The sequence below is a fragment of the Poecilia formosa genome, unplaced genomic scaffold (assembly GCF_000485575.1).
Source record: "Poecilia formosa unplaced genomic scaffold, Poecilia_formosa-5.1.2 Scaffold376, whole genome shotgun sequence".
In the NCBI taxonomy this organism is placed as follows: domain Eukaryota; kingdom Metazoa; phylum Chordata; class Actinopteri; order Cyprinodontiformes; family Poeciliidae; genus Poecilia; species Poecilia formosa.
In genome coordinates, this window is record NW_006800315.1 from 296,253 (window position 1) to 309,005 (window position 12,753).

A 12,753-nucleotide genomic window follows, 5' to 3' on the forward strand; every position below is an offset into this window, starting at 1 on the left:
TTACAATTCTATTTTTATGTTGCCAGCATTATGCTAAGTGCAACTGTAATAAATGTTTTTTAATATGTTGACAGATGGATAATGGGAATCCAAATAAACAAACTTAGCTAGCTAGCTAAATATTTAGCTTGAACCTGAAACCCAGTAAGATCTGGTTTTGGTTCTGGTCCAGTAACTCTGCTGCAGTCCAGACAGTGCTGTAGGACATCAGTCACTGGCTGCTATGTGTCCACGGTGCCTTCACCCTAACCACCGCTGATTACTCAGAGGATGACCTTTCACCTGGTTTCACTCAATGGAGGTTCCACAGCAGGAGTGACCCTTGGAGGAAATCTTAAACCATGACCTCTGACCTTAGCTGAGGCCTGAAGACGTTCTGGTTCTTCTGGACCTCCTGGATTGGTTCTGCAGAACTTCAGAGACGGTTCTGAATCCTATCTGTTCCTCATCTGATCCAGAGCCGGACTGGATCAGAAGAACCTGGTGTGTTTCTGCCTCCTTTCTGCGGCTGGCCGGGTTCTATGGGCCTTCGGGTCGGGTCCAACATGGCTGCCGTTTTTGGATCGTTAACCATATTTTTAGTCACAAACTGAATCCTGAATATTTAGTTTGTAACTTTATTTTGAAGGTCAATGTTAAATTATTTCACAGGAAGTGAAAGAACTTTCCATGGAAAAGGCAATCCAATAGCAACCAATGCGGTATCAGCTGATTGGCTGTGCTGACCTGTGGGCGGGTACTGGAGGTTCTGGACAGATTGCTAGAAAAGTTTCAGCATAAACAACTTTATTCAACATTTTTGGGTTTTTCTGGATCAGAACCAGAGGAATGAGGAGGGGTCAAAGGTCAAACTGAGCAGCAGGGGAGCTATAGGAGCAGACAGAGGCTGGTTGAGACCTGTGAGAACCAACGGATCAGAACCGGGTCTGAATTGCATGAGGAATGAATCAAAACTGGTTTCCATGAAGAGGGTTCTGCCGACCCGGTTCCGTTGGGCCTACTGCAGACAGCAGCTCTGGCCGTTGGCGTCCTTGGAGCGCAGGCAGAGTTTGGGTCGGTAGTTCTCCAGGAAGTGCAGCTGCTTGGCGTTCAGCGCGCCGCGCCGCTTCCTGTTACACACAGAGAAGAAGATCCGGTCAGAACCGGACCAGCAGAAGAACCGGCACCAACAGAAGATCCCTTACTGTCTGATGAGGTGGACCGCGTCTTCGTACTCCATCCCACACTCGATCAGCGCCAGAGCCACCAGAACTGGAGCGCTGGGGAGACACAGCCGGGTCAGTACAGAACCTTTAACAGAACCTTTAAGAGAACCTCCATCAGGTCCAGGTTCAGCTGAAATGGGTCTCTGGCCTGCAGCAGGACTCAGCCTTGTTCTGGTTCATTCACAGCATTAGCTGACCCGTCTCTCTGAGTGCGTTCTGATTCTGTCACTGTTGTGCATCAGCGCAGCTGTAGCAGTCAGTGTTTCAGCGTTCCTTCATGGACCTTCATGCCTGCAGGCTTTAACATTTTACTTTTCTTCAACATTCACTTTTCAGTTTGATTTTGTCCAGCATTAATTTTCATTTTAAGGTTTGATTTTTTTTCACAACTACTGATTATGTGAACGTCAGATCTGTCGGAATGAGCAGGTGGTTTCCATGGTGACGGTGTGTTTCCATGCTTTACTGACCGGCCCAGTCCGGCCACACAATGCACCGCCACGCAGCCGCCCGGCTCCTCCCTGAACTTCACCTGCAGCAGGTTCAGCCAATCATCGACCACTTGCTCCGGGGGGGCGGAGCCATCATCGAACGGCCAATCCTGCGGAGACAAGCGGTTCAGGAGGAGGAAGGCTGCCCTGGTCGGCGCGACAGGAGGATCTGTCGGGTCTCACCAGAACCTGGATGCCCTCCTGGCCTAGCGGCGCCTGGTCATACGTGGCAGAGCAAACCCGCACCAGGGTGGTGACGCCGTACGCCTTCAGCTCCTGCAGGAGGACAGAGCGGGTCAGAACCAGAACCAGTACCAGGAAGAGAGGAGGTCGGGTCCATACCTCGATGAACTTCCCCAACTGAGCATCGGTGGGGTTGTGCGTGATGAGGAAACGCAGACAGTCGAAGGAGATCTCCACTGGCGCTGGGCGGTTCATCTTCACCGTCTGGACCGACTAGCTGCTAGCAGCGGATCAAAACCAGCAACTGGATTAGAACCAGCGGGACAGACAGCAGTTGGCAACAGAGACTGGCCGTTGGATCGGCCTCTTCCTCTACAGAGAAGAAGGAGCGGCGAGGATTGGCTGGCAGCAGAAGCTCCGCCTCCAGAACACGGCACAGGCTGACAATTGGCTCGTCTTCATATGTCTTCGACAGGACGGCGGGTTGGACCTGAAAACGCCTCGCTCATTAGTAATCACCCATGATGCATTGCAGCTGCAGTGCCGAGTCACTGACCTGGGAGAGACGGCGCGTCCTCCTCTTCACTTGTCCACGATGAGCAGCAGGTGCTGAGCTTGGCAGAACGCTCCTCCCAGCTTCGCAAACGCCATGCAGGTGCAGCCTGCAGCACAGCCAGGTCAGCAGCAGCTACTAGCTGCTACTGTAGCCACTGCTGTTGCTAGCTGCTGCTACTAGCAGCGAGCAGCAGCTAGCAACAGTGGCTACAGTAGCAGAAGTAGCTGCTACAAACACTCACCGTGATGCCAGCTGAGGAGGTCAGAGGTCATTGAGCGGACACAGCAGAACGTGACGGCTCTCGGATGTAAACACACCATTGATGATGCTGCTGCGGTTCTGGGTTCTGGCTAACTCGACCTGCTGGCCCAGTGCTGACCTGCCGCACAGAACAGGAGCGGTTAGGGGACAGCTACCCAAACCCAGGGAGGGTTCTATAGAACCCAGTTCCTCTGAGCTATTCCTCAATATGGGGAAGACAGGAAAACATAGCTGGTTGCTGAATGGGCCTGGAATCTGGTACCAGCAGTTACTACGTCCTCACTGGTTTAAGTCACTATGACTGGTGAAGGTGGGAAATATTTCCAGTAAAGAAGAGTGAGGTTCTGATGAGGTGGCAGCATGGTGGAGCAGCTCTGCTACATTGGTTCTGATGACATTTTCTCTCAGGTTCGGAATACTGAATTAAAATAAACCATTTAAATTAGTGCAGCGTTATTTATGGGCAGCAGCACCAGTGGACAAAACTGATGAGGTCATCCAGGAAAATGGTCTCTGCTGCCAGGGTACTGAGCTGTTAGCATGTGATGGCTATAGCAACAGCCTTCAGTCAGAGGACTTTTCAGGGTCGTTGCATGACTGACTGCTACTGGAGATCCTTCCTAGCTATAGCATCAACATCCACAACAGCTCTTGGATAGTCTGACTTGTTAAAACCTTTCACTTTCAGGAGAAAAAACATATTTTTTTAATTTAATTTAATTTAATTTCTGAATTCAAACTACAAATGCTCCCCCTCTTAGTGCTCATGACTTATGGATCATATATTTCTATTTTCTGCCAGAAATTATTGTAATTTAAAATTTTACTTTCATTTTGACCTGTTGTAAATTTACATGCTCTATTTAACTGGGATTTAAAATTAAACCAAACTTGATAACAGCTCTGCTGAAAAACATTTTCATTTGTCCGAAATCATTTGAATATGTTTTGGCCTCGCGACACAAATGTCATTTTTTGTCGCGTGGAATCAAAACAGGAAACCACAGCAGAGGAGAGCGCCCCAAACTCAGACGGTAATCTTAACTGGATTCATGTCAAAAGTCCCAGTTGGTTTGTCACTTAAAAATAAAGAGATGCGTGAAGAACCGAACGGAGAAACGGCTCCTTTTGAGGACGAACATTAAAGTAGGTCAGACCCCCAAAGGTCGGTGAGGTATGTTCATCAAACCAGAACCTGGTTCTGTTGGTGGTGTCAGAGAAGGCTGCGGAACCGGTAAAATAACCCAGCGGCTGTTCTACCGCTCACGGTCCACACTCCGACACCAAGAACCGAGCTCCCTGCCCAGTCCGCTGCCGCGCCGCCGAACACCTCCTATGAAAACAGGTCAGCTACTTCCATGTTCCCAGCCTGGAGCTCAGGGCGGGATCCGGTGACCTTGTTACCGCGGGCACCGAAGGATACACACCTGCCGGCGCTGCGACACGCCGAAAACACGTCAAACCCACGGGAATACTCACACACGGCGGAGGATCCACGGAGAAAAAACCCACACTACTGACACAGACTCCTCTGCGAGGGAGACATGTTGGACAGGGACATAAGGTAGGAGGAATACGACTTCCGCTTACTTAGTTTCCAAAATAAAAGTCGTCCGGTTTTCCCCAGTTCATGGACTCCTACGTCAACAAGGCCGCCATGTTGGAGAGGATCAACTTGTAGGCGCTACCACATGGTTACAACTGAGAATATAGTCTGAGCAGGGAATGTAGCTCCGACAAAATCCCTGACTCATTTTAGGCTCATCCATAACTTTGTCATAAAAATTTTTGGGGGGTTTTTTGTAATCAAAATCTACCAGTTTTTACACACAAACCAGCTTGTATTCATCTTTCCATTTCAACTCTGTTCTGTTTGTTTATAAATGTTGCTTCAAGGTACTTTGCCAAATAGAACATATTTCATACTAGGCACATCATATAAATATGTAAGAAGTTCTATCTAATTATCCAGACAGATTCAGAGTGAATTACATACATTCTCCCTGTATTTTACTGTAATAATTTACTTGTGTCTGACCAAGAGGGGACTCCGCTCACGTCCACATTACATTAAATTTGCTTCTTTTTTTTTTTTTTTTTTAATAAAATCATAAGACGTCTGTAGGGGATCTTCTTCATATGCTTTGGTGTTGTGTGCACTTCCAAACCTACTGGAATAATGTAATTCTGACAACATCAGCTATTTGTGGGCTTTCTTTAGATGCTGACCCCAGGATTTGGATACTTGGAGATGTTGTCCTTGAAATGATATCCTTACAAGAAATACTTTGTTTTGTTAGCATCATCTGCAGCAAAAAAGTGTATACTTAAAAATTAGAATTCTATGGAGCCTCCAAACAAGAAACATTGGATCAACTAACTGTTGTTATACTGCACTTCTGAAAAAATTCTCCATTCGATATGTGGGACATTGGCTAAGTTTGACCAGATATGGACTCCCTTCCTGGACATTCTAACCAGATTAGATCTGAGAGACTGATCTGTATTGATCTTTACTGTCTTGTTTAAATTCTTTTAATATTTGTTGTACTTTTCTCTTAACTCTGTGTCACGCCCAGCTCAAAGGCGATGACAAAAATGGGAGACAGACGAGCGGATCTAAAGTAACAGTAATTTATTTTATGAAAAAATATGCTCTGGGAGATCTGCACAGCCAGTCAGAGAGAAGTGTGGGCCAATGCTGCTCGTTCCGGCCTGGTCTGGAGGGGAATCAAGCAGGCCGGTGACTGACTAGATGTCAGTATTTATCAGCTGNAGAGAGAAGTGTGGGCCAATGCTGCTCGTTCCGGCCTGGTCTGGAGGGGAATCAAGCAGGCCGGTGACTGACTAGATGTCAGTATTTATCAGCTGTCGGTGTGTTCAGCCCATCAGCCCATCTACCTGCTTCCTGAACAGAAACAAGAAAAAACACAGTGGACTAGAGACACCTACTGGACAGGAGGGGATCGTCACATCTGGTCTTTCAAAAATATGTGTAGCGCTAAATGTAATACCACCGTATGTGTTGCTACATGGAGAGAGGGGGTGGGTTTTATTTCTGAAGTTGTTTTTTTCAACTCCCCCCAAAAAGAATGTAGTATTGTACACTGGATGTAGATTTTGTATGGTTGTACATTCTGAATAAGTATATCTATACAAAAAAAGTTTAAATAGTTTAGAAATGTGATGCAAATTATGCAATTGGTGATTTTATTGTGTATTTATCATCTATAAGTATGTGCTGCAAGTTTTCTTTAATTTATTTAAATGAAACAGGAAAGGATTTGGGTTGGTGGGAAGGAAACATAAGACGTCTGTTTTCAAAACTTGATGTTTCTTTGTTTTAACATAAGAAAGCTACAATTTATAACCCCTAATGTTTGCAATAATATATCAGAGGTGAACAGATGTGGCACAACAGAATGTTACATAAGTGCTGGTAGCCTGTTGATCATCCTGCACAATGAGTGTAATAAAAGTGAAATATCAGCAGTTCACAGATGGGGAAGATTTTTATCATTCCTGTTTACAATTTAAAGTCTGACATTCAGGTATAAGTGAGATTCAAAATTAAAGGAATGAGTTGTGTGAAAAAAAAGATGTAGAATCATTTTTCTAACTCTTGATCTCAGCTGAAGGTAAGTGAACCGAGCTCCCGTACTGTTGTTCTTACTCTTCCAAGTACTAATTATTAAGAATTATAACAATGTAATTTGTAATATTACAATTTTAAAACACATTGTGATAATGTAATTTAATGTTCATAATGTAGTGGCATTTCCTCCAGTTTTCTAGGGTTCTGAATTAAACCAGGGGGCCGACCTGTGGTAAGCAGCTTCTTTCTCAGAGGACTTCATTGTTTAATGAGGAAGTAACAATATGAACATCAGCGCAGCCTGATGCTGTGGTGAACATTTCTCCCAGCTTTGGAATACTCTGTTAAATGAACTCAAAGCTTATTAAAATGCTCAGACAGTGCAGGGTTATGGTGAAGACTGGAGGAAAGTCACAGAGTAGCATTACAGGCTATATTTAGTGTCATCATGAACATTAAAGTCCTCCAGTATTTAACACTAAAACAGAAAAGAAATCAGAGATCTAGAGCAAAACAAACAGAAGTGGTTTTAGTGCAACCAGGATGAGGAAACTAAGCGTTAAATATTCAAAAGAATTGAACCTAAATGACATTTTATTGATTTTGTTCTGAGATAAACACCCAGAAAGAATTCAGTGTTTCACTTTCTCCACATGCTGAAATGTTCCAGCTTTTCCAGTATGATGATGTGGAAGAGGGTTTTGAATTTTACGCAAATGTATTAAAAGTAGAAAACCAAGAAATCACATTTCCATAAGTATTTACACCCTTTGTCATGAAGCTCAGAGCCGCTTCCTCTGATTATGTGCGAACTTTGAGTCTGGATGACAGCAGAGGTTCTGGTCCGGTGAGATTCTGGTTCTGTGAACATCTGGTCTCCGTCAGCAGGCCCTGCAGGGCGTGGCCCCTCTCCTCCCCCCTAAAAGAGGCGCTGGCCCTTTAAGTGGCAGGACGGCCGCTCTGCTCCTGCTGAGTTGCTCTGGGTTTGGTTGCTGGAGGCGGGGAGTCTCAGGTCGGGACTTGCTCAGGCTTTGTGCTGATGTGAGGCTGATGACACCGCTGCCGATCCGTCGAATTTTCACAGGGCAGGGAGACGATCCAGAGTTTCCTCTGCTCCACTCGCTGGCTGTTTGAGACATCTGGTACCAGGTAAGGTTCTGTTGGTTTGGGTTTTATCTGTTTTACCAGGTTTAGGTCAGAACCACAGAGGAACCTGAAATCCAGGACAGTTTTACAGGAAGTTTCCCATCTTGATCAGCGAGACGAGAAAACTTCCCTCCCAGCAGCTTCCTGAGGAAACCTCTGCTGGGCTGGGTCACCGGCTCCAGAACCGGGCCCAGTTCTGGTCATGAGTTAGAGACATCCACAAGCTGACCATGAGTTCCTTCACAACCTCGTGGATGTGAGCAGAACCTCGGGTTCAGACCCGCTGAGCCTCCTGGGTTCTGGCCTGCTGGTCCCACATAGTTTATCAAAGCGGGTCGGGCCGGTTCCTCTCCTTCAGTGACATGAAGCAGCAGCCAGAACCAGAGGTTCTGTTAGACCTCCACTCGGTACCAGAGCTCCATCAGGTCCAAACAGAACCACATTTCATGTCTCATCCAAATGTTAAATCCAAAATAAAAACGTATTTTTCCGTTTTAACCTGAAGCTTTTATTTACGCCTTAACCGATTCCATGTGGTTAAGCAAAATTATAGCAAGAAAAATAAACAAATACTGAATAATAACATTTACTTCCAGACAGAAACTCTGGAAATAAAACTAAAAGCTTAAAATAACAAACTTATAAGTTTAAATGTGACTTTTTTATGTTAATGCTTTTTAGGCTGACATCTCTTTTTCTGCTTAAATTTAAATAAGAGTTTCTTCTTTTCTTTGTTCATTTTTAAATCGGGCAGCTTTAACAGAGACGATCTCTCCTCCGTCCAGATTTTTCTCATCATTTTCAGTCTTTGTTGTTCATTCTGCCCATCGGGCTCAGCACTGCCCCCTATCTGTGGGGCACTGTACCATCTGCCTCCTGCGCATTTACAGCAGAAGGACTAAATATGCCACACAAATTCATTAAACATGCTAGACTGTTTAAAGTCAACAGGTTTTTAAATAATGTATATTAGCGATGAGGGGCGCCTGGAGGATATTATCAGAGGATACAAAAATACTATCAGTGCACCGGACCCAAAAGATCCCCACCTAGCTTCACTGCATTGTCACAGTTAGCTCAGAGAAAAAGCGCCAAGCTGCCAAATAAACAAAAGTAAGCCGACCAACAACATCCAGGTTTAGGACGGACATGTTCCCACCCACAGACTCACACCGCTGCGCTGTGTACACAATGTTTCGATACAAATACCTTTTTATCCACAATTTTGTTAATAGTAAAGCGGGTTAGATAATGAAAAATCCAATGACTGTATTTTTTTTTTTTCCTTTTGACTGAATGAAAATATCAAGGTACGCACAGCGCACACAGCTGGAAACAACCAGCTCTCTGTCCTCCGCTCTGCTTCCTCCAGACGGTTTACCGTAAACAACCGCCCCCACTGAGCTAAACTAGCCGCCTCAGGCCAACACAGACCGTCTGTTTCATTCACGCTGTGAAACAGCGCCCCCAGAGGCGAAGCACTGGACTGCCTCATTTTAACAGGAAATGCGTAAACTCAGCCATTTTGACCATAGAAATGTTTGATATTACCAATAAACAAACACATTCATAGAAATTGATTTTCCATTCAATGCAGTTTATTTCTATAGCACCAATTCACAACACATCGCACTTCAATCGTCCAGTCTTTCCAGTTGATCCCAGTTATCAGTCAGAGAATCAAGTTCAGTTCATTCAAATTGGCTGGAAAAGTTTCTGGGGAAACCCAGCAGACTGCACTTTGCAGCAGTCCCTCAGGCCAAGCATGCATGTGGCGACAGCAGAGAGAAACAACTCCCCTTAACAAGAAGAAACCTGTTAAAGGATTCTCCCAGAACCAGAACCAGAACTGGGCTCAGTCTGAGCGGCCAGCTGCCGTCTGGAGGTCAGAGGATACAGAAACATTTCAAAGTTCCTTGAGAACAACACCATGATCCGGGTCAGAACCGGTCAGAACCTAGTGATCAAACATCAGAGCTCATCTGGTCTTCCTGTTTTCCTCTCCAGTCCAGAGGAACTACCAGGGTTCTGTTCCTCTTCAGAACTTCAATTAGAACCACAGTTTACCAAACTGGGTGCAAGGTTCTGATGGACCAGACGCCCTGGCTGGGTGAAGTTCTGACCCGGTTAGACTCTGAACGGTGGTTCTGATGGACTGGAGGTCCAAACAGAACCATGTTATGAGGGATTGGTCAGAGCAGCGATGAAGACAAAGGGATTAACGTGACTCATCCAGATACTCTAGAACCGGACCTGTTGGACTGGAGTGTCAGGTGTCTCACAATGTCTCACGATGTCTTACTGATGTCTCCTGTCTCCTGCCCCAGTCAGAACCCGGGTGTGTCCCAGAACCCTAACCCGACAGGATGAACTGGTCCGGATTGGAGAATCTGCTGAGTGGGGTCAATAAGTACTCCACAGCCTTCGGGAGGATCTGGCTGTCCATGGTGTTTGTCTTCCGGGTCATGGTGTTCGTAGTGGCAGCCCAGAGGGTGTGGGGAGACGAGAGCAAAGACTTTGTGTGCAACACCAAACAGGTGAGCTCCACACTAACACACCTGAACATGTGTGTCAAAGTGGCGGACCAACAGGTTCCTGATCGAACACTGGGTGACTCTCCATAGCAACCTTTAGTTGACCCGATAAAACCTCATTCAGACTTTCCTGCTCTTCATCAAGACCTTTGGCTAAACAGCCTGGATGCAGCTTAGGACTCCATCCTCCTCAAGACGGAATCTAGGTCTAGAAACATCCTTATTTAAAGATATTTTACTTTGGTCAAAGTCATAATTTATTTCCTGCTAGATGCTGTACGTGAGTCTCCCCCTGCTGGCTTTCAGATGGAACAGCTTCAGGCTGATTCATCCCTCACACCACAGCTGGCTGTCTAACCAGTCATGTTGACCTAGTTTATGTCCGGGTCTCTCTGTTCTCTCTGGTCTTCCGAAGGTTTTCTGTTGTCATGATGTGTTTCTGCTCTAGTTGGTTGCTCTCCTTCTGGAGCGGTCCAGAACTCAACATGTTTGACTTGTTTTCAGCCTGGCTGTAACAACGTCTGCTACGACCATATCTTCCCCATCTCCCACATCCGTCTGTGGGCGCTGCAGCTAATCTTCGTCACGTGCCCATCTCTGATGGTCATGGCTCATGTTAAATATCGCGAGGGGAAGGACAGGAAGTACATGGCAGTGCACCAAGGCTCTCACCTTTACGCCAACCCCGGCAAGAAGAGAGGAGGTCTGTGGTGGACATATCTAGTGAGCTTGGTCTTTAAAGCTGGGTTTGACACTTCGTTTCTCTATATTCTGTATCGGATCTACCATGGATACGACCTTCCCAAGTAAGTTTTGGACTTTACTTGCTGGCAAAGACAACAGTGGTGTTCTTCAGTTGCTTCAATCTGCTCTACTTTCTCTGCAGACTCTCCAAGTGTTCCCTGGCACCGTGTCCCAACACCGTGGACTGCTTCATCAGTCGTCCAACAGAGAAGAAGATCTTCATGCTCTTCATGGTCGTGTCCAGCGCCATCTGCATATTAATGTGCATCCTTGAGATGATTTATCTCATCGGCAAGCGCATCTTGAAAATGATAAACATCCGAAACGAGAACCAGAGAGTTGTGTTTGCCGACCAGCATGAACTCACCGCCATCACACCTCCCAGGTCCCAGTACCGGAGGGCAGACCCAACGCTGGCAGAGAGCCAGCTGAGTTTAAGCAAGCGGGAGAAGACTGAGGGTCGACAGAAAACAACCCTGCTATAGCACAGGGACCGGTGGAAAACAGGAAGACCGAAGGTTCTGGGATCAAGGGAACAAGTACTTTAAGGGTTCCCTTCAGGAGGAACTGCTGCTTCTCCAGACGGGAGGCTGGATGGAGTTTTCAGTAGCAGAACAAAACTCTCAGCTCTGCTTGGGTTTACAGCTAGCTTTGCTTAATGACTGTTTATCAGAAAACTGCATCTGGTGCATCTTTTTATTTATTCATCCAATGAGACCAAAGAAGTCACATGATGTAACGACTTCATGACAACCAAGGGTTACCGTCCTCACAGTGACAGACGGCCATCTAACTTCATGCTAAAACATCACGTTTACTCCATGAGAGTTTCTATTCCAAAGGTTCTGGGCCGGAGCAAATCTGGGTCGCTTGTAGACCCGGGTGTATGCACATCATGTCTGAAGCTACAGAAAAAGCTGATTTAGTCAGAAACAACAAACAGCAAGAGGCCAAGGTCAGGTCGGAGGTCAAAGGTCAGGCAGGAGGCATGTGTGTGCTCCGCCTTTCTCAGACTGTAGGGTGCTCTGGTAGCTGCCTGATGCAGCGCACCGGGCCCATTCCTGGTTCTGTTGCTGCCAGAACAACCAGCAGCATGCTGGTACCAGGCAGGTGGCAGCCGGGTTCTACTGTAGGTACCGGCCCGGAGCGGTTCCGCCTCTGGTCCAGCTTTACAGTCAGGATGAGAATCATTTATGGTGACAAAAGAGCCAAAATGTTATGAGAATAAAAATGGTAGAACTGTGTAGATGAATCGTTTCAGGGAGGAAAGCCTGGAGGTTCCATCTGTCAGCTTCATCAGAATCATTTCAAATCCTGCTGCCACAATGATTTATGAATAATTTCATACTGATTGATTATTTCCTTATTCCAAACATCACAAGACGCTCAGCATTTCTCATTTTAATGATACAATTCTCTAAAAATTCCTACTTCTTTCTCCTAACGTCATGTGATTTTTTTCTAGTTATTGTGACTTTATCGTCACACGATTTTATTCTCAGATTTAAACTGTTTTGGCCCTAAAACATTGTTGTAAAAGTAGCAGGGAGGATTTCGGGGAACTGATTTATAATAACAATCTGCAGCTGTTTTCTCCTCATGCTTTATGATGGATTCTGTATATCGTGTATTTTTGGACGGTTTGTTGTGACTACAGAGATTGTTCTGGAAACCGGTCCGGCTGTTGCTGTGCTCCGCTGGGAGGAGTAATGCTGTGGGGCGAGGGCTCTGACTGATCCTGGATCAACTGGAATGAACTGAACTGATTTTAGTAAACCTTTAGTTGGGACTCGCTGAGGATCGGCTGCACAAATCAAATTAAACTGAAATGAGTTTTACTTTCATGTCCTGACAAAACATCAAACATGTCAACATTTCCTTTCATGTAAAATTAATAAGAATAAAACAAAAATAAGCAAAACATGTCAACAACTCATAAACTTCTGGTCCCTGTTCTGTAGTTTATGATTCAGCTAGAGCACATGTGTCAAACTCAAGGCCCGCGGGCCACATGTGGCCCGCCATGTCATTTTATGTG

At 45.8% G+C, this 12,753-nt stretch overlaps 2 protein-coding genes across 3 annotated transcripts; one reads left to right on the forward strand and one right to left on the reverse strand.

The window, feature by feature from the left end:
* Positions 1–601: 601 nt before the first annotated feature.
* Positions 602–4,283, reverse strand: LOC103154194 (protein tyrosine phosphatase type IVA 2-like). Of its 2 annotated transcripts, none has more exons than XM_016662534.1 (8): positions 4,176–4,283; positions 2,677–2,795; positions 2,436–2,541; positions 2,039–2,369; positions 1,880–1,972; positions 1,676–1,806; positions 1,185–1,259; positions 602–1,109 (listed from the first exon to the last, which is right to left on the reverse strand). In XM_016662534.1, the coding sequence occupies exons 4-8, from the start codon at positions 2,132–2,134 to the stop codon at positions 998–1,000; spliced, it is 507 nt and encodes a 168-aa protein (XP_016518020.1). In that variant the 5' UTR covers positions 2,135–2,369; positions 2,436–2,541; positions 2,677–2,795; positions 4,176–4,283; the 3' UTR covers positions 602–997. The 2 variants fall into 2 exon arrangements, with proteins under 2 accessions (XP_016518020.1, XP_007575452.1); XM_007575390.2 differs by having other exon boundaries at positions 2,677–2,814.
* Positions 4,284–7,032: 2,749 nt separating this feature from the next.
* LOC103154195 (gap junction beta-4 protein-like) lies at positions 7,033–12,231 on the forward strand. The gene is made up of 4 exons (XM_007575391.2): positions 7,033–7,440; positions 9,765–9,974; positions 10,476–10,777; positions 10,858–12,231. The coding sequence occupies exons 2-4, from the start codon at positions 9,804–9,806 to the stop codon at positions 11,198–11,200; spliced, it is 816 nt and encodes a 271-aa protein (XP_007575453.1). The 5' UTR covers positions 7,033–7,440; positions 9,765–9,803; the 3' UTR covers positions 11,201–12,231.
* Positions 12,232–12,753: the final 522 nt, after the last annotated feature.

What these genes read in the sequence shown, in the direction of transcription:
- LOC103154194 (XM_016662534.1), bottom strand. Translation starts at nt 2,134, where the DNA reads ATGAACCGCCCAGCGCCAGTGGAGATCTCCTTCGACTGTCTGCGTTTC. An exon ending in TGTGTGGCCGGACTGGGCCG is followed by an intron (nt 1,260 to 1,675) that starts GTCAGTAAAGCA and finishes GTGTCTCCCCAG; the next exon opens with CGCTCCAGTTCTGGTGGCTC. An exon ending in GCGGTCCACCTCATCAGACA is followed by an intron (nt 1,110 to 1,184) that starts GTAAGGGATCTT and finishes TGTGTGTAACAG; the next exon opens with GAAGCGGCGCGGCGCGCTGA.
- LOC103154195 (XM_007575391.2), top strand. Translation starts at nt 9,804, where the DNA reads ATGAACTGGTCCGGATTGGAGAATCTGCTGAGTGGGGTCAATAAGTAC. An exon ending in TTGTGTGCAACACCAAACAG is followed by an intron (nt 9,975 to 10,475) that starts GTGAGCTCCACA and finishes ACTTGTTTTCAG; the next exon opens with CCTGGCTGTAACAACGTCTG. An exon ending in CATGGATACGACCTTCCCAA is followed by an intron (nt 10,778 to 10,857) that starts GTAAGTTTTGGA and finishes CTTTCTCTGCAG; the next exon opens with ACTCTCCAAGTGTTCCCTGG.